Source organism: Orbicella faveolata, unplaced genomic scaffold (assembly GCF_042242905.1).
Source record: "Orbicella faveolata isolate gen_17 unplaced genomic scaffold, um_ofav_v1 contig_3, whole genome shotgun sequence".
Taxonomy (NCBI): domain Eukaryota; kingdom Metazoa; phylum Cnidaria; class Anthozoa; order Scleractinia; family Merulinidae; genus Orbicella; species Orbicella faveolata.
The window spans coordinates 12,839,175-12,863,111 of NW_028301558.1; the positions used below are offsets into that span (position 1 = coordinate 12,839,175).

Below are 23,937 nucleotides of genomic sequence, written 5' to 3' on the forward strand. Positions count from 1 at the left end.
AGTATAGACATTTGTGTGTAAATGAAGAATGTACAAGACAACAAAACTGTATAATTTTATAATCCTTTTATTTTTACAGATTAAATATTAAAGACATTTAAAATATATTATATTCGACAAAGGTGATTACAATGTATAACAGGTTTTAAAATAATAGTTGCAAAATTCGCAAAAAATAATATATTACCCTTATGCAACAGTTCAAATGAAGTGTTCCAGTCACTCTTTAAAACACCTTTTATAGTAACAACAACCAAAAAGCTAGGTTATTAACAATGAATAAATTACAAATATTGAAAGATATACCAGTAACCTGGTTGGCCACGATAGACAATCAACAGTTAACTAGGAAACGTCTGACAGTTAACTGGCAGTTGACTGATGGTTTTCTCGTGCATGTCATGAAACAAGTTTGCCTAACTGTAGGTTTACAGTCAGCGAACAGTCAAGGTAATCTACAGGTGAGTCGCTAGTAGTTTATCGATATAAGCCAATGCAGTCAAAGGGGTAGTCTACTCAATTCCATAGGGAACATGCAATAATTAGAATATTCTTGGAACAATTTAACTAATTTAGTAAAAAATGCAACATAACTAATAATCATTAGATGCTGTTAAACACACTGCATGTCTAATAATTTTTCATTTGCAACTTCTTAGTAAGATTAACTATTTATTAACTGAGTGTAAGGTCTTTGTGTGAAAATCTCAAACAGAGACCTTGCCGCTTTGCTCAGTCAATACGGCAAGGGCAAGGTTTCAGATTTTCCCGTAAAGACTAAACATTCGAGGTTAATAAGTTGTTTATTATTCTGGCTTTTCGCTTTGTCTTTGCGAGCACATAAATCAGCTTGTGGGCATTACAGGAGATTATTATATGGCTGTGTCTCACAAGGATTGGGAACTACCGTATTCACGAATTTGATTGGCTGAAATCGATACTGACCGCGTCTAGATTTTCCCATCTAGACCAGCATCTAGACCGGTTTCATTTTGTGTTGAAAAAGTAGCAAACTAAAATACAAAAATGTCCACCATTTTCTTTTATTTTCTTCTCAATCATTTATGGAAGTGACAAAAAGCCTGATGACAAAAAAGAGGACGAGCAAATTTCGGCAGGTTTATGTTAAGCTCATCGCCGTTTGCAAGCAAAACGTCAGCAAACCAGTCACATTAAACAAATTAAAGTTTTCTTCTTTGCCATACAATAAGTTGGTAAGTTGGTCTGTATGGGAGAATCTTGACCTCGGTCGTGTGTACAGACCTCACTGCGTTTGGTCTGTACTCACGACCTTGGTCAAGATTCTCCCATACAGACCTCCAGCTCGGTTAATAAGAGCTAAATAATGCCCTAGAATTAGTCAACAGTGGTACTTCTAACTTTCACATCTTAGTTTGTGGTGACATGATAACTGTTGAGCAGTGTGTCACTATAAGGTTTAGTGTTCTCCTAGTAGTGGCAAGCCATAATGAGAGCTAAGTGGCCTTCCCCTGACCACACTCCCTACAACCAAATGTTTACAAACTTAATGTATAGTTTAAGAGACACTCGAAGAATACACCTGCCAACTCCTTGCCTGAAATACATGTACTGTAAATTTTACAAATTTATGGAGAATATCACTGTTAGTAACTTATTATAAAGAAAAGTCCAATGACTGTATGTACCTGTATCCAAATTCTCCAATGTTAGAACAGAAAAGTACTGGCAAAATCAGGTCTTGGCAAAATATAACTTCAGAAATTATTATAATTTAGAACCTCTTTGGTTATGAATGGGTCATCTTACAAAATCCTGGCACTCCCAGGATAAAATCTCATGTCTTTGCAACTTGCAAAAAGTTGGCAGGTATGTAACCAGTTATAACTGGTTGTAACCAGTTATAACCAGTTTTAACCAGTTAAGGTCACTGTTTCCAAATCATGCCCTAGGCACAGAAGACCCAGATACAGTTAATAATCTAAAAGTACATGTATATATTACTCAGCTATAAAAGAATAATTTTTTTTAACAACCTAGGCTCCACAGATTTATACAGACACAATGTTTTTTTTTCAAACATGCTAAGTGCACTTGAGCTCACTCCAAATGAATTCTATCTATTCACAAATTACAAGATATGTCAAACCACACCACCCACTCACCCATCCCCTGCATATACCCCTCAGCCAGTGAATTGTGAGAAAATGTTACACTAAAAACAATCAGTTTTTTACCCTAAATACATGTAAGTGTGTTAATTTAAACTATTTTTCAGTTTCAATTTTTCCCACAACAGTTGACACCAATTTCTGCATGTCGGCAGATCTTTTCTTTCCTGTTTCTAGCACCTCCATGTGATTAGCAGCAGTACCATTCTCACCATAACCCATGACAGCAACATTAGTGATTAATGAGATTCCCAAAACTTTGATCCCGGCATGCCTTGCTATCACCACCTCATGAACTGTGCTCATTCCAACTGCATCTGCCCCAACCTAAAAATTTTAAGAGTCAGGTGTCAACATAATCACACAGTCATACATTTGCCCAATTCAAAAAATTGATCATAAAAAATTTAATATACACTGTTCATGTAATTTTATAATATAGTTAAATGGAATTTAACATAGTTAACGACTAGGAGCTAGTCTGGTCAGTAGCGTTTTTATAGGCGGTTATCAGTGTCTTGGCCGTCTGTGAGCGTTTGGTTAGCGTTTGGTGCGTTTTGTAGCGTTTGATATAGTTCAATGAAATTTTACATAGTTTATGACCAGGAGCCAGTCTGGTCAGTAGCGTTTTTGTAGACGTTTGTTAGTGCCTTGGCCATCTGTTAGCGTTTGTTTAGCGTTTGGTGCGTTTCTGTAGCGTTTGCAACAGTCATATGGTCGTGAGAGCCCTGGGGCTGACATTGTCCAGCAGTATATTTGGTTAGTACATGTGTCGTCGTCCCATGTGCTCGCAGTGTGTTCATCGCTCTGTTAGTGTGGCGTTGTGGATTGAATTATAGTTTAGCGGTTCTCGGCGTTCCCTCCCTATCCCCCCCTTTCTTTTCAGCACTTTATTTTATTTATTTATTTATTTATTTACTTATTTATTTATTCATTTATTTTCCACCAATGCCGTCTGGCTTGAGTGTGACGGGTGCCTGTAGGGGGCTTGGCGCGGAGGGCTCGTGGCTTGGTTGCGGGTTGGGCAGGCCAGTCGGGTGTTCTAGCGCCTTGGGGATGTGACTGTGGTTGCAGCCCCCGGGCTTCGTAGGCACCTTCCCTCCACTAGCGACTTGGGCGTTAATATTAATATATTGATTGGTTCTTACTCATGATCAATTCGAGGACTGATGCATAGTTGATGTCCTGAACCTTTTTTGTTTGTTTCTTTATAATATACACTGTAAAACAAATAAATTCCATGTTGCCATCCATCTGTTCACTGATTGACCACAGAAGATGTCAACATCTTGTCACATAAGATCCTGTGATAGCATTAACGTTTTTAAAGAGAAATGCGTAAAGCTTATAAAGAAGGGGTATGCAAATACTGAACATTTCACAATTTCTTAGTGTCCTCTAACTCTTTCTATCGCATGCACCAACAAGATTTTAGTCCATTTTATTGATGTTAGTAATTTTACCAGTTTATACTTATTATTATTCATAGTTAGATATTTTTAAAATCATTGTGATTTATTTTTTAATTGTTTAAGGGAGGGCCACGAGTTTATCAGTCAATGACTGAAAAGTGTTTTTACCCTCATTAAATAAAGTTACTTACTTACCTACTTACTTACTTAATATCGTTGACACACGGCTAACGTCTCAAAGCAAGTTGAACGATAAAAACATTAACACCAGATCCCCCAAACCTGTTGAACAAATCTACAAAATAAAGAAAACTTTTCTCTTACCATACTTAAGAATCGACATTCAGCTGGAGTCTCAAATGCAGGTCCGACCTGAGCAGCGTAAACTCCTTCTCGAACAAAGTGTTTATAGCCCAAGTCTTGGGCCGTTTGGAGAACAGTTTTAACAAGAGACCTGTCATAAGCATCAGACAGGGCTGGAAATCTGGGGCCAAACCTGTCATAAACATTTAATTATCACTGTCAATTAACATTCAACCTGTAGTGTGTCATTTTTCAGAGAACAGCATAATTGGGATAGCAGGAATGGCACAGTTACTGTAGTGACAGTACTTGCTTCTCACCAAAGTGCAGTGGACTGGGTTTGAATCCTGGCATCACAAGTGGTTTGAATTTGTTGTTGGTTCTCGCTTAGCTCTGAAGGTTTTTCTCCAGGTTCTCCAGTTTTCCTCTGTTTTCCACAAAAACACTGTCTAACACTTCCAAATTCCAATTTGTAATGATAACATGTAAGTCCTGAGCTTATTAGGCAGCATGCAAAGAAAGTGGTGTCCAATAGCTCACGGCCACTGGATTTTGCAATCAGCATAGTGAATTTTTTCCCCTTTACTTGCCCAAGTGACAAGTGAAGATATTTTGGGGGGAAATGTGAGGAAATTCAAACCCTAGAAGTACTGTGAGAGATGAAATTATTGAACTATGATTCGAGGGCTAGTGAGAATGACATTAGGGTGACCCTGGATGGGCTCATTATCAGGGGGGGGGGTATGATCAGTAAGAACTTTAAGGTTTATATTTGGTCTAGGGATTGTTACATTAACACACATGCAATACAGCAATAATTAATCTGACAAGGTTCACTAAGAGTCAAAACGTCAGCTTCACAAACTTGCTACTGCCGGTAATTACTTTTAATTACCTTTATCAACTTTAAGTTTATAAATAGCCTATCAATATTATTGTGTTCCAATTGCCTTCCAGCACAGCCCAATTTGTGCAGTTTCTATAAACCTTTATTCAATACAAAACAAAAGCAAGTATTTTTTACAAAAATCATCTGTCTATTAAGCTTACTGTAAATTGACATAAAATAATGCAGTGATATCTTAGTTTGTCATAGAAGGACTTGATCTCATGCATGGGCATTTAATGCATTCGGGGGCTTATATAATGGAAACTTATATTTATTTAATAACAGACTAACCTCTCATCATTAACACCCCTCAAGGGACTCTCTCCAGTGAGTCCAGCCAGATTAATATGGTCCTTGACAATCATAATATCACCAACATTGTAACTCTGATTAAGTCCTCCTGCAGCATTGGTGACAATGAGGGTCTTGATACCAAGATGAACCATGACACGCACAGGAAGAGTGATCTGTGAAGTGCATAGAAACACCAACTTGTAACATGTATGAGCTGGAATGACTGTGTCAACGAGCAGTGGAAAAGAAGAAACGCAAAATGTAACCAACCAATTACTTATAATATAGACAAACATGGCCTAATGGCTTGTGGCATGTCGTATTTTACCAGCTGAGAACTATTATTAAATAGCCTGCAGACTTTCCACTAGTCAGATGTTGGCACAGCAGAACCTGGCAATTCATGTCTACAAAAGTCATCAACAATCTAGAATAAAAACTCTTGAAACTGCTGGTTATTACCTACGTCATAAATTTTGTCATTCCCACAGCACTCATCTTTAACATTTGGACAACTATGCAATGTTTAAGAAATTCATAAAATATATTGTAGCCAATTTGTATGAGTCTGTGATTACATGCGCACGTAGTTGACTGTTTTAAGTCTCAAGCCCTATATAACAACATCTCCTGTGATCTTTTAAACCAGCATAGAGGGAGTATAAAATTACGTCAATCATTTTTTCCAGAAAGATGTCTGACAGCAGCTCTGAATTTGCATGTTACTGAAACCATCAAACAAGCTCTTACTTCAGAAGTATTAGTCATGATATTTATATTCATTTGATTAAATTAAACTTACCTGTCCAACTGTGTATCCTTCATACAAATGTGTGCGCCCCTGCATCATTGCCACAGATTTGCCTTTAAGAGTGCCTAATACAAACTGTCCAGCATGTCCTTGAACTGTCAGTCGTAAATAACGATCACATCAGTTTAAAAGTTGAGATACATTGTAAATACTTTACATTATCACTTTGACTAAAGTACGAAGTCAGAGGTATGTATCAAGTTCTATAGAAGTTCGGGGGAAAATTACAGAGTTAGATTGATGGGGGGAGGGGGGAAATGAATTCCGGTCGAGTTATTGGGAGGTTTGAAAAATCAGTAGACTCAGAGGGTTCAAAAAATTGGGATTCAACTGTACTTTTATTTAGTAGCAAGTACTGTATCTTAATTGGTGCAAAACTTGAATATAACTGCTTTTTAATTACAAAATGGCAATGTGGGCACACAACTGGCCTACAATCTACAGGCAGCTTTATTGCTGGGCCAGTTGTAAGGCAACTGAACTTGTTATCTTTTCCTAAAGGTCAGAAGAATAACCCAGCAGTGAGTGTGATGACAAGATATCATGATATTATGATATTGAGATTCTTCATGAATAAAAACTTCAACATTGAAAAATAAATGTGTGTTATGACTCCTTACCCAAGTCCAAGCCCTTTCAGAGCTATTTATTAAACAAAGAGACCCGGGAAACGGAAAAAGTTCTTTGCTTTGCATGCTTCCGGTCATGTATCCTAATTTCAAGATGGCCGCACAAAAGCAGGCGCAGTTCCAATTAGTTGTCCGCTGACACAGTCTTGTGCACCCATGGACAAAACACATACTCTGTCCGCTCTCCACAGCTCTTCTTTGCAAGATCGTCTCAAGATGTCTTCCAGAAAAACTGATTTAGATCTAGGGCTGGTACCTTCGTCAAGATTACGTCACCTGTCAGTTGTATGATGTATTGTACTGTGTATCATATCGTGGGACTTGTATCGAGATATTATCGTATCATGAGAAATTGTATCGTTGCAGCCCCACTGTATGATAGATGTGTTTGAATGACATAACTGCTGTTGTTAAGGTGGCAAAAAACAAACCCACTGATTTTTTCCGAAAAGTGTCTTGAATCTTGTTTTTACATACCCCTTTTGTCTAGATGGAACTTTTCAATTAAGTTTCCAGACGATTCAAATAAAAACCAGAATATTCACCCATGTAATTATTACTGGCCTCCTAATTCTTCAGCCTTTTCTTTTTACTGTTAGTAGATGTACATACCTGTGCTTTTAGGAAAATGCTTGATTTTCTCATACGGAATGCAAACTTTATCATCAACAATATCTCCTAGTGATGATAAGCCTGTCCCACATATGATACCAATGGTAGGTCTATGTGCCGTCTGATTAAGAATTGTTTTACAGATTTCTTCAACAGTGTCATATTCATGGCTGAATTCAAATCTGCAAACAAAGAAAACAATAAACTGAAAGACGAATTATCTAGGAAAATTATTTCTTTCCTCTGTACAAAGAGCATTCAATAATTATTAGAGTGTGGCTTTGTGAGAGCACAAAAATTGAAAATGGTGCAAGTGTTAATTAATTCAAAATACTTGTAGTTTGCTGTCTCATAACACAACAAATCTGTTGTCATAGCAATGACACAACAGGTATCATGTTGTTTCCTAAGTGATGTTTACATTTCTGGTGCCAAGTTTGAAGAACAGCGCACTCTAATATTTCTAGAGATATTCTTGATTCAGTATTCTACTGTTTTAGTGAAACAATAATTATTATTGATGACACCATCACTTTCCCCATTTGCATAATACAATAATGTAAATACAGTTGAAGCTCTCCTTGCAACCACTCTCGTAAGCAACCAGCTCTAGATGAAAACCACCTTTGTGAAACCCTGTTTGAACTGTGACTTAAACTTTGGAATGAAAAGCTCTGGTAAGCGACTGCTCCCATGGGTGACCGCAACCACTTTTGGGATTACCCAACTGGACTTTTCCTTGTTTTTCAGCTCTTGTAAGCAATGCTCAGAGTATTTTACACATAAATCATACACTTTAATAAAACTGCAAACTGTGCTACTGGTTATTTTGGTCTAAAAAATTGAATGTCAAGTTTAGCTGTGTCTATATCTGATATAAAGATGCTCATTAAAAATTATTTTCCTTTGTTTTTTTCTTTACGAATAATTATTAGGGAGCTTCTGAAACTCTCATAAGCAACCACCCTCTATTGTTTTACCATGCAGTTGCTTATGAGAGCTCACTCTTGTAAGCAACCAGCTCTAGTTATGACCACTTTTTCAACTTTAACCCTACAACAGACAAAGATATTCTTCTTTATAATTTTTTGAAAAGTGTTTCAAATAAGCAGCAATTATCTTCTACTTCATAGGCACTTTAATTAAAGCATTCAGTGTTTAATCTGTGCTTGCAACTTTTTTTCACACTTTCTCTTGGTTTGTTCTTTATTACATGCCTTGTAACAGACTAAATCATGGCTCAAAAGGCTTTTTTTATCTTATGCATGGATAAATGAGATTAACCTCTCACTAACCAAGTACAAGGGCCATACTGGGGAATACTGGCCCCAGGTTGTGGCAGGACAGACTGAGCACAACAAGATCCATACAATAACAAGTGAGGGCAAATATTTGCCAGTACAGGGCCACCATAAGTAGTTTATTACATGGCACAAAACAAAACAATATGTAGCCGAGAAAGAACCAATCAGATTACACTTGGCTTCAAGTTATCTCAAGATAATAAAATGAGTTATTTGAGGACAAGGAGAAAAAATACTGGTCCCAATCTGGAAAATTGTAGGAGCATGCATCAGAACACTGTTACATTACGTGCAAAACAGTCTTAACTAATCCAGCTTTCAGTGATAAATGATTCACGGTAAATGATTTCAGTTGATAGTTAAAAATTAATTGTTGAAGGTGTGTAAATAAAAGCATTACGTCAAAATAGGTCGATTTAGCATTTAATTAAACTTTAATCTACCGGCTCTGAACGTTTTCTCAGCAACAGAAGGGGAGGTTAACAAAAGAAGAATACGGGTTAAGCGTCCAAAAGTTGTCTTGATTAATTGTGCAAGTTCTTATGTTAACAGCACAGCCATTCAAAGCGCTATAAGCTTATTTAATCAACTTTTTTGTTTGCCTTTGTACTTACAACATCCGAACAATGTAAGCTAGAAGAACAAGAACCTTTACTTTTGTTTCATACGTTTACAAATTCTGGTACATTAACTACTAATTGGCCTGCACATGGTCAGAGTAACTGGTACAACGAGAATGTAAATTTAAACATAATTACAAAAGAACAAGCTAGCTGTAAGCGTCCTAGAAAACCTCTTTGAGTAATCTTTCCACTGTCTTGGTAAATCTACAATAAGCTTAAGATAAGCTTAAGCATGTATGTAAATTGTCCCATTTCTCACCGGCCCTGTTGATGTGGAGCCAGCAGATGATCAACAAAAGATATTAAAAAAAAAATTGTTGTTTTTAATTTGCTTCACGAACCTTGCGAATGCCAAAATCTGATCTAAGACACTGTATGTTGAACTTAGTTCCGATCAAAACAACCTGTTTATTGCACTTTCGACCTCGTGACTGGCGTTAGCCGACTCGGTTTGACATTCTATCTTCAAGATTCGCTAACGCTTCTCGACCTTATGTCTCAGAAAATACACTTACCTTCGCTCTGAGTTCTCAGTCATCTTGTACTTCAGCTGACGAGAAAGATGTCTCTAAATTTTCCGTGTTTTCGCCTTTCGGTCGTACCGTTGAGTGTTCGGGTGCTCTCCGTCCTTCGTCTGTGCGTTCGCTTGCCAAATTAGGTAATCGTGGGGGTGTGAACTAAGTGACAGTTCATTACCCGTGACAGCACCGTGACAGATTAGTAGAACACGTGACGTTTGTGTTCGTGAGCACCGTGACCTGTGATAATATTCATACGCGTAAACGTGACGGATCAACATAAGTTTTTGTAAAGTCTACGGCCCAAAGTTTTCAGTCGTAATATTTTGTTAGTTCTCAGTCATATTTTATCATCGACGATTACCCATGAAGACCGTAAACAGACCGTGGCGGTCACAACAGCCTCTCATGCTCTGCGGCAAGTGCGCGCGGCAAAGCCGGGCAAAGAACGGGCCGCGCAACATGTCCGTGACGACCGTCATGGCTGCTTTGACCGTCACGGGTCTTTCAAACCCAGCCAACGACCGTAATTCCTTTTATTTTTCTACTTCTTCAGATTTCTTTAACTATCGAGGTTGGAGCATAAGTCGATAGAAACGATGAAAGACAAAATAGTCCGAGTCCAGGTGCGGGAGGGAGCGGGGTGGGGGGGGGGGGTGCTCCCTTATATGGGCCATATAGTTATGTGCGACCCCAAAGGGCATGGTTTTTCAGCTGTTTTAGTCATAAATAGGGTATCGATTTTGACCATTTTGGTCATAAATAGGGTATGGTTTTGCACTTAAGACTTGAATTGGGTATGTTTTAAAGATGAAGCTACTTTCTCATCATCATCAATGAGACTACCAACAAAAGCCCTTCACAGATTATGTCAACGGCCATTTGACATTGCTCTGATATAAGGAGCTAATTCGTAGAAACTCTTATTCTTCGGCCATTTCAGCTTGAGTAAAAATAGAAAACAAAGTGCGGTCACAAACATGACAAAACAACGTATGTTGTAAAACTGGCTTGATTTAAGAATTTAACGTTTCGTATGCTTCTACATACATCATCAGAAGTATAAAAACGGTAGCTGCACTACAATAAATTTAAACGAGAAGACTAGTACCTAATAAAGAAAACCGGTACCTAATAAGGAAAGAAATGACAATTACAATTGTTTTTTTTAATTTCTCCGTTATATTACATTTGTAATGATCGGCTCTAGAATTAATTATCTGCTAATAAAACATATAAAAATTATCAAAGAATGAATGAATGAATGAATGAATGGAATGAATGGAATGAATGAATGAATGGAATGAATAAATGAGTAAATGAATGAACAAATGAATGAATGAACGAATGGATAGATGGATGGATGGATGGATTAATGCATGGATGGATGGATGGATGACTGGATGAATGAATGAATGACTTTATTGAAGTAGTGTCAATGGTATTTATCTTAAATCACACTCTTCCCCTGGGGGAAGGTACTCCCATATAGAAGCTGTTTGGGTGTGTGCCGCTGTGAAGGGTATGACACCTTCCTGGCATGCGTACCAAATTTGCAGGGCCCCACTAAAAACCGCCAAGGCGAGTGGGCTATTATTATTATTATTATTATTATTATTATTATTATTATTATTATTATTACTGTTATTATTATTTTCAGACAGTTAAGTCAGGGATAGGGTATAGAAATCAGACAGTTTTGGTCTAAAATAGGGTATAACTTTACCGGGAAAGTGGCCACTGTGTAAATAATTTAGTCTACAGCAGGTTTCTCTACCCAGGGCTCTATAATAGAAGCTGAAATTCGGAACACACTAGCCGATTTTTTGCCGTAGAGCTGCAGATTTTTTGTCGGGGTCAAATCGGATTAAAATTTGTCGGGCCATTAGCTTGCCGCACACTAACCGATTTTTTGTCGCGACTAACCGCGTCGAGGCTTGGGGTCGAATCATCCAAAATCAAGATGGCGCCTATTCCACTAACGTGACTCTCATGACATTTCCCAATTGGTTGAGGCAAGCCCCGACAAATAAGTGACCTTACGCGACGTACATATTCGACGGCGACGGCGAGGACGACGCCTAGTAAAAAAATGTTTTTATTTTACTTTGGGATTTCGCATTTATTTGGAACTATCCAGTGTCTGTCGGTATTAAAACTTGCCCCTGCTGAATATGCTACGAATGCGTTCAGTTCCAAAACGAAATACGAAAAATTAGCCGTTGTAGTTTACGTTCTCGATTCTCAGAACATTTCACATTGCTGTTTTGCAGAGGACGGCAAAGAAATGTACCAAGAAGTATAATGCACGTGCGCAGCCATTGTTTCGCTCATTAAACCTTTTGTTTGGTGACGTTCTCGTTGCTGTTGCCGTCGTGTTTTGCGTAAGGTCCCTAATATTGTCTTGGTCCATCGCATACTAGTTGACAAGGCCGGACAAGACGTTTGGAGATCTAGCACTGTCAGATATCGCCAGACAAGCCCCGATCTTGTCGCAGACGTGTCCGAAGTCACCGCACACTAGCCGACAATTTTTAGTGACTCTTTTCTACTTTAACATTTTTCTATTTCTTCATTGTCTACCGAGACATTCTTCCGTGCCCGCCTCTCCAATCAAAAGAGCAACACTTAAAATAACTGTACATGTGAAAATGTGAAATTAGTATGCAAATTTCAGGCTCTATATTTTTATAAAATGTTTAAGCAAGCAACCGGAACGATGATCCTGTTGGTATACGTTGGATCAATAGTGATCTAATCGGCTTCACTTATAAAATGAAGAATACAAAAGCAGAAACCGACCCAACGTAGGATGATTTTTTGGAGGCGTACTATATTTCTATATTTTTCGCGTCGTGAGAAAGTGGTTGCAAAGTGGTTACAAGGTTTTGTAATATGAAAACTACAGGGTAACGATGGTTTTAGGAAGGCGAAGCGATCGAAGGCTAGTTTCGTGACTGATTTATTTGCGGTTTTATCTCGCATCTGATTGGTGGCTACACAATAGACACGTCAAAATCAAATCAACGTGTTCACGGCTTTTTGACCTTCACAGTTACTACGATTATCAGTTGAGTAAGGCACGAGGGAAGTTTGGTTACGAAGTTTTGGCCTTAAAATTATGGTGTTGTCACGGGCAACTTACCTCGTTTCCGTTGGTAACAATATCAACAGCCGTCAAAGGTCGACAAGTTGCCAATGGATACGGTTGCTCGTGACAACAACACGATTTAAAACTTGATAACCAAACTTTTGTACCGCCTTACTCAACTAATAATCGTAGTAAGTCGCTGGAATTTCCAGTTTGCTTGCACAAATAGAGCAGGTTAAATTTAGTTGTTATAAAACTACAGGGTAGGAGCCATTTTTCGGAAAAACGATCGAAGCGTGATTTCGGGGTCGGTACAAAACGTGGACCCCTCAATCTGGACCCACTTACCGTTGCGTTTTGATCCATAGGTTTTAATCCGTAGGTTATTTAAGTTACAGTTAAAGCCCACTGGTATTGTTAAGAAATAGTGCAAAACGTAACGGTAAGAGAATACACGAGGAGATGTAACACTGTTGAAAACATTCATGAAGTTATCGGTACTTTCTTTATAATCGTCTCGGTCTCTCGCACCGCTTCTTGTCCGATCACCAAAGCAAGTAATAATTCTCATTTTCATTTCTCTCAGTTTTGTTCGTTCTTTATTTTCCCAACCAGTTTCAATGTTTTTTTTTTTTTTTTGCTCTCTTTGTTACCTTTTCTCATCTTAGAAATTAAAAAAAGTGCGTTCAGCGTAGAGTCACTATACCACAAGGACAGTACCACGTCTCGTCCGCTCAACAAAGTTAAGCCCTGTTCGGCGGGGTTAGATCAGAGTACTTGGATGGGTGACCAAATACGAATAATAATAATAATAATAATAATAATAATAATAATAATAATAATAATAATAATAATAATAATAATAATAGATTTGTATAGCGCCATATCCAGGGCTCATGGCGCTTTACAGTAAAAAATGTTATTAAAAATAAAATTTACATTAAAAATTTACATCAGTGATAAAAAATTACTAACAAATAAAATAGCTAAGCTGCAAGAATACCCCGTGTTGTAATAACTTCTTTTTCTTTTTTTTTTTTTTCCCCTTCCCTTTTCAAGGCGATCTTAAAAACTGCAGAACTCCCAGCCTTGTGTCATATCGTTTCTTTTACATGTATTTGTCAACTATTAGTTCGTCATTTCGCCATGTCCGTATTTACCTGTATTTATTTACAATATCGTATGAATGAACAGCGGAACACGTCGTTCGAATTCTCTTCAATTCTCCTCAATTCTCTTGACTGTCGATCGTCTAAAGCATTTAATCACGGCTTGAATCATTCGAAAATACATACAGCTCATCACTTAGACGGATGAATTTAACTGTCGTTCAGAAAAAAGAAACAAAGGGGTTCCAGAAGGGGGTCCAGAAGGGGGTCCAGAAGGGGGTCCAAATGGGGGTCCAGATGGGAGTCCAGAGGGGGTGTCTGGAAAACGCGAATAGGGAATAGCGAATAGTCGCGAATAGCGAATAGCGTATAGTCCCGAATAGTGCGAATAGTCTCGAATAGTGCGAATAGTGGCGAACAGTCGCGAAAAGTGGCGAATAGTGACGAATAGTCGTCAATAGTCACCGCTTTAGATCTAATATCCAGCGTTATTTAATTATCCAAATAAGCAACAGAATTTCAGTGAATTTATGATCATTTATTACCTTTTCTTTCCCGGACTCAGGCGAGGGCTGTCCATCGCTGACATTAAGAAAACAGAAAGCACAAGGATAACCTAATAAAGACGTATTTACGCTTTTTCAGCGGTTAAAACAGAAGAATTTACGTTTAGAAGCACCTTCTGTCCTGATAAGCGTCTGTGCTTTTTAGCGGAAAAATCACATCCTAAGTTGCTTCGAGGTTGACTGCGAGATACTGGGTACCCTATTTGTTACTATTTGCCACTATTTACCACTATTCGCCACCATTCGCACTGTTCGTACTATTCGCTATTCGCTATTCGGGACTATTCGCTGTTCGCTATTCGCGACTATTCGCTATTCGCTATTCGGGTTTTCCAGACACCCGTCCAGAAGGCAGATGGGGTCTAGATACGGGTCCAGGAGGGGTCCAGATGGGGTTCAGAAGGAGTCCAAAAAGGGATCCACTAGGGGGTCCAGATTGAGAGGTCCACGTTTTGTACCGATCCGTGATTTCGTAGCTGATGGCCATGGCCATCATGCATCATGATGGCCGTTGATTTGTTTGTTTTCTTTGCGCTTTTATCTTGCATCTGATTGGTGACTACACAATTGACATGTCAAAATCAAATCAAAGCGTTCGCGGCTTTTTAATTTTCACAGTAAAACCTGTTGACCCAACTTTCGTTCCGCCCTTCTGAACTGATCATCGTAGTGTCGCTTCACTGCACTTCATGACCTGCCTTCGGAACAATGTCTCAACAGAATCAAATCCTTCACGATGTCGTACAACGAGCCTTCGTTGAAGCTTCTCGCTACGAGAATACTCGGCAAGATTATCCTTTGGAGGCCGTGGAGTTCTTTTTGAATAATCTTGGCGTGAAAGAGATCGTAACCCGGGATCGTCCTTTCAAAATTTTAGAAGTCGGCTGTGGCACGGGAAAGTTTACTCGGGTGATGTTAAAAGTCTTGGAGCTAAAAGAGTTCAAAGATATCAAAGTGATTGCCAGCGAACCACATCAGAACATGTACGAGGAATTTAAAGTGGTTATTCCTGATACTGAAATTATCCAATGCACTGCCGAGAAAATACGTAAGTAAATATGTTTGTGCATGGACACGATTTTCATATCGGTGATCTGTTTATTATTATTCGCCTTATATCATTCGGTGCAGTTAACTCGCTTTCTGTTCGGAACAGCTCTTGTATTCAAGTTTTCTGGGGCGTTTTCCTTTGAACAAATTTAGTTCGAAGTACATGTATGTATGAAGCTTATTTCAGAAACTAGTGCCACGTCGCAACGCTCTTTGGGCTTGTTACGTGATCTAGCTATAAAGATTGCGTTTCAGCCCCAGGGTTACTTTACATATGAAGCACTACAAGTAAGAGAACTTTGTAACCCTAGAACTTAAAGGGGCTACGTCACGTTCGCGCATGCGCGTGCGGTCACGAAAAAGTTTGAAAGTTTTAGCCTCAAACTTTCAAAGTCGTCGGTGAGGACGTATTCGTAACTTTATCGAAAAATATCTCTGTCATCCTTGCGTGGTCTATTCTTTTGATAGCGGTTATAAGTCAATTGACTGTTGTAGAGTATTTACATGTAGATTTTGGCTCGTGTTCGATGTTTTGTGAGTGAATTTCCGTGGATGTTGTGATGCAGTGTGATGTCTTCTTGAGGCGGTCGGCGACCTACAAGTGGTCGGAAGAGGATTTACACTTCAGTTTCTGAGGGAGTAACGTTTTGGTAAAAAGACCATCGAAGGATTTTGCTAGACTGCCGCTTTTATTCTTCGTCGGTATCTGCGATGATTTATGGCGAATATCGGTGTGATTCAGCGTTTGCTGGCCACCTTCTTTCCCTAGAACGACGAAGGCAAGTACCTTTCGTTTATCTTTCACGTGCAGTTTGCCACTTTGTTTGTACCGTTTATCTGGTCATTTTACATGTTTCCTATTCTTTTGCCTCTCACATAAAGGAAGTTAAGTCAGTAGAGGAAAATACAAGACGAGAGAAGACACTGAAAGATAGCTCTTCCGTAAAATGACGGCGCCATGTTGAAGGTGAGCTGATATGTACAACTGTAAACAAGTTGCCACACGCAACTTTGACTTTAATTAGAGGAGCAATAACTATGTGTAGTCGTTTCATTTAATTCATTTCGCCATTTTCTTCATATATGTTTCCTTCGAAGTCAATACAACCTGTTTACTTATTTTAATGTACTCTAACTGGGCATATGAACTAGATTTTTCTACAAGTGAAATTTCCCCTTTCAAAACAAAATAATTTGTCACTTACATTTAGTATGCCTCGCTATTCTGTATGTTTTACAAGTGTGTTAATTAGTGCATCATCAGGACTATTATTACTATAAACTCTTGGCTCTGTTGTTGTAAGGGTGGATGATCAGCCGTAATCATGAAGGCCCAGTCAAGTAACTGATGTTTTTTCAGTCATCCTGCCCTCCACATTTTACATTTATTATCCAAATATACAAAATTCCCTTTGTGCTCTGCATCCTTTTCAGTAATGCTCAAAATTTAATTTGGCATGACTTTGCATTTATTTTGATAGTTTTTTTTATATATTTGTTACTGTTTTGTTTGTTGCATTCAAAAATTGACTATATTATGCGGCTGAGCCAATAGAGTATATGTATGCATGTATGGTTAGTGCACTCGTCCCTGGAGCGAGGGGTTTGGGTTCGAGCCCTGGCTGGGGACACGGTGTTGTGTTCTTGGGCAAGACACTTTACTCTCACAGTGCCTCTCTCCCAGGAGTATAAATGGGTACCGGTGAATTGTTGGGGAAACCTAACAAATTGCGGGGGGTGGGGGTGGGGGGGGGGGTGGGGGGTTAGGGGGGTGACCTGCGATGGCCTGGTAATACTCCTAGCCTCTTCATGCTACAGAAACCAGGATAAGCTCTGGCAGCTATGAGCCATCAGCTCCAAGGCTTCACTTATGCATATATGTACTGATTGTATGATTAATATGTGTTGTGTTCAATGTCTTTGTTGCAGAGAGGATACTGATGTTACAGCGAGTTCTACCAATGTTGATATTACAGGCATATCAGCATCTTATTGAACATATAAGGAAGTCCTGTTTACAAGATATGGCCTCTTTTAGAGCATCTCCATGGGAACAGTTGTCTTTCAATATTGTCAAATTATTTTTCTAATACAGTGTAGATGCTTAAAATCCAAATTGTCCTCAAACATACAAAGTGTTTATTTTTTACAATGTGTACCAATATTCTTTCATTTCAATGACATGATCAAACCAATTTTTACTTCTCTCCCACTCTAAAATAAATTACATCTCCACTAAAGTACATGTATATAGTCAATAAAATGTATTGATTACTATTTGGTGACTGTGCTGACCATGACTAGTTATTGAATACAGTATGTCCCAGGGTGTTTGATGAAAGCAAAGTCTTTTGGAACTACTGGATATTATGAAACATTGCTAGCAAAAATGGAAAAATTGCATAGGTCAGGTACTAAAACCAGAAACAAAATAACCAAACCAGGGCTGCAAATAATTTTTTTCTCTTGAAAGGACATATGTCCTACTAAAACACCATCTTGATCAGACAAAACAAATTGTGGTCGGGCATCACCGAAAAAGTAAGATTTACTCACAGTAGATCTTTATTCACCCTTACTGTAAAGTAATTTACGATAAAAAAATTGTCAAGACATCATGTCCACCCACATTTGGGATTTCGTTGGACATGAGCAAATTTTGGTCGGCCAATGACTGATGACCGACTGTTATTTGCAGCCCTGCAAACAAAATGTAACAACAAGATAGCACTCAGGTTAGCTCTATAAAACCCTGGTTAGCCTGAATAACACTCAGGTTACAGTTGGCTGTTGACAGTTGTGAGGAGTTTCATTTCAGTGGTTTTGTTTTGGGTTTTGGCACTGCCATCAGTTGTAGGGAAATATTTTTAAAATTGCACAAGCCTGCCTAGAGATGTAGCTTGAAAATCTGGCTCATTAAAAATCCCAGTGTACTCTTCTAGTCTATACCTTGTTTTATTGATCTTTTTTCTGTCTATACCTTGAATTTATTGATCTTTTTTCTGTATTGATTTTTTTTCCAGTAATAAACTTTGGCCTTGTTATAAAAGGAACAAATTCATAAACTAGCTGTTGGTGAATTTTCAGCTCAGAACCATGTATTGAGCATGCATTTTATTTCGGCATAATGAACCAACACCCATCCTGAATGTGCAATGATAAAGATGAAAACAAGGTGTGGAGGTGATTTACATTAACAAAACAAATGCCTCTTCCAATATTACTATAAAATAATGCTTTCTTTGTAGGCTTTTCTTCAGGGGGAAAGAACTTGTTACTTGCATTTGTTTTGGTTTAATCAGCCCTGAATCTCAAATAAACTCCAGTGTGAGGGATATTGCCAATGGATAACTGTTACTACACAGGAAGGGCACACCTGGTTTCCTTTCCCCAGATAACCGTATCTATGGAGAACATTTTGCCAATAGTCGGCGTTCATGAAGACATGCATGCTATTGTCATTGCAGTCTATTTCTTGTAGCATAATTTGGTACATGCCACACTTGCACCATGGTATTGCCGAGTTGCTAGAAGGAGGTGCAGGGTTAGGCATTCCATCCACACTTGTCATCTGTCCTTCTGTGGATGTACCAGGGGTGGGTTGAGAGCTTAAAACATATCTTGCAATCCAATGAGCTAAAAAAAATAGCACGTGGCCAAAAACAGAGGTGTCAAACTCAACAAATTACATGCGGATAGCAGCGGAAACCACGCAGACCTATGACCTCTAACGGCTCTACTCTGGTGAAATGTCCTCCTAACAACAGGATTATTGCTTAGCGAAATATTCAAAGATCCCCCTATCGTACAATACAAAAGGGGCAGATCCTCAAAGATATACTAGTTCGAGCAAAACTCTCAAAGCGGCTATTACACGTGGATAGGAGTTGTGTAGGCATGTCACCCCATTGTTATCACTCTTGGTTTTTACCAGGCAGGCCCCGTCCTATCACGTGCGAGTACAAACTTAATCCAATCACAGCATGTGAGTCCAAGGTGTACATTAGCTACACTAAAAACAAAGGATAAACATACGAAATGCGTGCAAAATACTCTACGCAACCCTCCCAAACTTGGAGATATGCCGTACAAATGCAACGCATAACTGTCTTACGCTTTATCCTTCAATTCAAATCACACATGCTGGAGAAAATAAGCGTTATAGCCATCATGGAAAACACAGTGTCAAGCTGTGTACAATAGGATCGAAGACTTTATGCCCACCATTCGCCAGTGGCAAAACTACCAATCACAATCAAGAGTTCTCGATCCGCCGAACGAGTATATAATACCAAAAAAATATGCCAGGTGCGGAGTGTTACCGAGTATTGGTCTCTACCACTCCATGTTATCGGCAACTGATGAGATCCAGAAGGATCGAAACGGCGGTCTTGCCTGATCTACAAGGCTACGAGCCTCCTAACAAAAGAGGGACCATTAACAATCTCCAGAAAACCTGACAACATCGCAAACAAAAGCAATGACAACCACAACGTGGAGCTGGATGAACAATCATAGGAAGAACTCCTAAATTCAGAGCCTTTGCCTGAACGAAACCACACAATATCATAAGCAACACGCAAAACGGTCCACAGACTTGCGCGTGAACACCTACTTTTGCAGTTCCAGAACGAACAAACTGGAAGGACAAAAAGCTCGATGAAATTGATGCAAGAAGCATAAGAACGTCTCTCTAAGACAGACTCATAGCTTTCAACAAGGAAAGCTACAGCTATCTCTGGCGAAGCCGGACAAAGATAAATATGACACCCGTGATAAAAAGCATAACTTGCAACAGTAAATCAAACAGCCGGGCCCGGCGAAATAATACAAAATGCAAGTAACCAACATGCTCACGGAATATTTCAAACTTTGTCCCTCCAGAGCTAATATTTAGAGAGCTTAAAACATATCTTGCAATCAAATGAGCTAAAAAAAATAGCACGTGGCCAAAGACAGAGGTGTCAAACTCAACAAATTACACGCGGATAGCAGCGGAAACCACGCAGACCTCTAACGGCTCTACTCTGGTGAAATGTCCTCCTAAAAACAGGATTATTGCTTAGCGAAATATTCAAAGATCCCCCTATCGTACAATACAAAAGGGGCAGATCCTCAAAGATATACTAGTTCGAGCAAAACTCTCAAAGCGGCTATTACACGTGGAGAGGAGCTGTGTAGGCCTGTCACCCCATTGTTGTCACTGAAAAATCAAACTCTCCTAGAAACCTTCTCAGCTCAAGGAAAAGACAATTCAAACTGCAAAAACTCGAAACTGCTCTATGCTTGGTGAAATGTTTGGCCTGAATGAAAAAGACATGCTGTACACATGAACATGTGTACATATGAAGACTTGAACACAAACAGAACAGGGGCACCCAACGACCGTTTTCTCTCTAATGCTGTTAAATGCTGTTTTAGGCTATCTGGAGTACTTTTAAAGCTCTGTAGGTTAATTTTAGGTTGCACTAAAAATTTTTATCTGTTCGGATATTCTAGGGGAACTTGAGTATTCTCGAATTTATTAGGGCTTTTTTGTCCATTTCCCGAAAACCTTAGGTCTTATCGCCTTTCCGAAAATGATAGCTGACCTTTCTTCGGTACTCAAAACGACATTTTCAACAGTCCGAAAACAACAGACATTAAATTTCTCATATCACGAAAGTTCGAGGTGCCAATTCTCTCAAGAAAATCAGAGGGGATTAAAGGCCTTCCGAACAGATAATTTACCGAAACGATCCGTTGGGTGCCCCTGACAGAACCAAAAATAGCCAGAAATCTAGTCGTTCCATTCGCGTGCAGCCTTCGATACCTACTTACAAACTATGTTACATCAAAGCTAAGTGCGTAAATAAGGAATCTCACCGTGTTTTTGACACGGATTTGCTGTCGAACCACACATGCACTCACTACCACATCTTGCAAGGGCAGCCACGATTTGTATTTGTTTTCTGTTTCGTTGAACAAGCGCTTTCGAACGAACAGGAGATGCGATTTTCCTAAGAGGATAACAACAGAAGAAAGAGAAAATGGACGTTGCGTTGGAGCATATTCCCATTTGCCTCTGCGATAAAATAAGTAGATCGACGAGACGAGATCCACACACGCGACAAAAAGACGTAATAATTTTAACCAAGAAGGGCTAAATTCGCGCAAAATTTAACAACTCCGATAAATTCAAGATGGCGGATGCATTTGAATCTCAATGAGAACGGAGCCAAATTTCGCACATGCGCGGGTCGTGACGTAGCCCCTTTAAAATGAAGAATCTTGTAACTAACTATGTTTGTTTTTCTTTCTTGCTGTTGTTGTAATTTGTTTCGTTTTTGAATTTTTATTTAGCGATTCTGTATTTAGGTAACACCATCTATATTGGAATACCAATAAATTATTGTTGTTGTTGAGGGTGCTTTCCAGTCATGCCAAAGATTCCGGAAATTTCGGTCGGAATTCAAATGGAAAGGTCCGTTTCGGGTTCTTCCGACCGGGCTATTCGGGATCACCACTTATCTCGGTCGGAATATTCCGACCGAAATTCGCCGTTTCGTTTTTGACAAACCGGTTCTTTGCCCTAATTAGGGAATTCGGAAAAGGAATAAAAATGGCAAGAGCCATTCCTATTGGTTGGCCCGGTCTAATCGGGTAAATGTCGTTCCATTCTCCTCGGGTATTCCCACTGATCTCTGACCGGTTGGTTTGGCATAATGGAAAGCACCCCTACAGCGTGTCTGTACAGCGCCGCAAATGATCCCCAGACCAGAACTAATCCCTAAATTGGACCGCAAATGATCCCGAACCGCATATGATCCCGATTGCGACACATTTGACCCCAACGTGGACAGATGATTCCACCGGAAAACGAGGAATGGCATGGAGTTTGTTTTTCATTTATATTTATTTATTTATTTATTTTATTTTCATCACCCAAACGATAAATCAGAATAAATGTAAAGAAAACACCCTGACAACGTAAACTATAATTTGAATATAATTCTCTCAAATAATTCCACCTCATTTTCTCTCGACTATTCTTCTGAAAAATCGTCTTCGTTTCCGGGGCATCATTTGCGGTCCACATCGGGGACAAGAGGTTATGATCCTATTCTCCTGTCTGGGATCACTTGCAGTCCAATTTGGGGATCATTTGCGGACCTTTGCGGTGCTGTAGATGTCTGCATACATGGGCGGCGAAGGCCTGGCAATTAGAAATGGCACTGTCACTTTGAACACTGGCGTTTTTCAGGCCTATTTTACATCGCTTGCATCGATGTTTCTCGTGCGAAATAAAAAGACAACATCGCAACAAGAAATTGTTGTTTTATTTTAACCATCAGCACACTATTTTAATTTTCAGCCCTTCCTGACTCAAGTGTGGACGTGGTTATTGCCGCTCAAAGTTTCCACTGGTTTGCAAACCGCGCAGCTGTTGAGGAGATTCACCGAGTTCTTGCTCCAAGTGGATCCTTTGGAGTTATCTGGTCAATCGAAGATACTTCTGTGCCGTGGATGAAAGATCTGTACGAATTTATGGAGCACGTTTATGAGCAAAATTCCCTAGTTTTCCCTTACAAAGAGAGTTGGAAAACGCTTTTTGGCGGACTCTGCCAGCAGTTGTTTAGCGCTCCAAAAGAAAATCTAAGCTTTAGGCATCGTTTCCCGTTCTCAGTTGAACAGGCGTACGAGTATTTCTCTTCGTATTCTGTAATAGCTGGTGCCAGCGAGCAAACAAAGAAAGATTTGAAGGAGAGTCTTGATAAGGTCATGGAAAAACATTTCAAAGGAAATGGAATTCCTTTAGATCATATTTCTTTTAAAATTTATTTGTATTGGTGTACTAAGACAACTTCAAATTCACGGTGAGCTTAGTCGAGGAGCATAAGTACTATGAGCTTGGTGAGGGTTTGTTGTGAGTTTGGTGTTGGGGTTTGTGTAGGGTTCCATTTTCCAGGAAGTTAATCCCGTTTTCTATTTTCGATTACATGAGGAAATCTTCGCAGACGTGATGGTTTGCTTTTTCCCTCGTTAGCATTTGACTTTACAGTAGAGAAGACATAACGCTAGCTAGATACGAATTGACCGAGTCCAAACATTGGAAGCGCTTGTAAAACCTAGTAACTAGTAAATTGTGTACTACTAACTCTTTGGATGTAGTATTGAAGGGGATTTTAAAACAACTTGTACCGTAAACTGTTTTCAGGCTAGTTCATGTTATTATGTTGCTGTAATAAAAGTTGAATAAAAAGTAACCTGTCATCAAGCCGAGGTTTTCGCCCTCGTATATGTCGCACGAAAAAAAAAAAAAAAAACACTGGACCTGGTATAATCCATTCCAGGGGCCCGTTTCTCGAAGGTCCCGAAAAGTTTTACACCCGGAAAAGTCGTAAGAAAATCTCCAACCTTATGAATACAGAACTGTTTTATTTACATAGTCTTAATATCAACAGATACACCTCTCGGGTTTTAGGTACAAATTATCTAAAAATGGCTTTGCGGGCCCGACAGGTTTCCGGGGCTTTCGAGAAACGGGTCCCAATTCAAGCCGGTCAACCGGAGATGCAATATCATTTTCTACGGGC

At 39.2% G+C, this 23,937-nt stretch overlaps 2 protein-coding genes and 1 long non-coding RNA gene across 3 annotated transcripts; 2 read left to right on the forward strand and 1 right to left on the reverse strand.

Moving 5' to 3' along the window:
• Positions 1-51: 51 nt before the first annotated feature.
• On the reverse strand, positions 52-9,700 carry LOC110060200 (purine nucleoside phosphorylase-like). The gene is made up of 6 exons (XM_020766956.2): positions 9,543-9,700; positions 7,101-7,282; positions 5,851-5,954; positions 5,046-5,221; positions 3,887-4,058; positions 52-2,477 (listed from the first exon to the last, which is right to left on the reverse strand). Exons 1-6 carry the CDS (start codon positions 9,563-9,565, stop codon positions 2,247-2,249), a joined length of 888 nt encoding a protein of 295 aa, XP_020622615.1. The 5' UTR covers positions 9,566-9,700; the 3' UTR covers positions 52-2,246.
• Positions 9,701-14,868: 5,168 nt separating this feature from the next.
• On the forward strand, positions 14,869-23,688 carry LOC110060182 (uncharacterized). The gene is made up of 2 exons (XM_020766935.2): positions 14,869-15,359; positions 22,716-23,688. The coding sequence occupies exons 1-2, from the start codon at positions 15,020-15,022 to the stop codon at positions 23,219-23,221; spliced, it is 846 nt and encodes a 281-aa protein (XP_020622594.1). The 5' UTR covers positions 14,869-15,019; the 3' UTR covers positions 23,222-23,688.
• On the forward strand, positions 15,696-18,307 carry LOC149106415 (uncharacterized). The gene is made up of 2 exons (XR_016209673.1): positions 15,696-16,328; positions 17,291-18,307. It is a non-coding gene; the product is annotated as an uncharacterized LOC149106415 (long non-coding RNA).
• Positions 23,689-23,937: the final 249 nt, after the last annotated feature.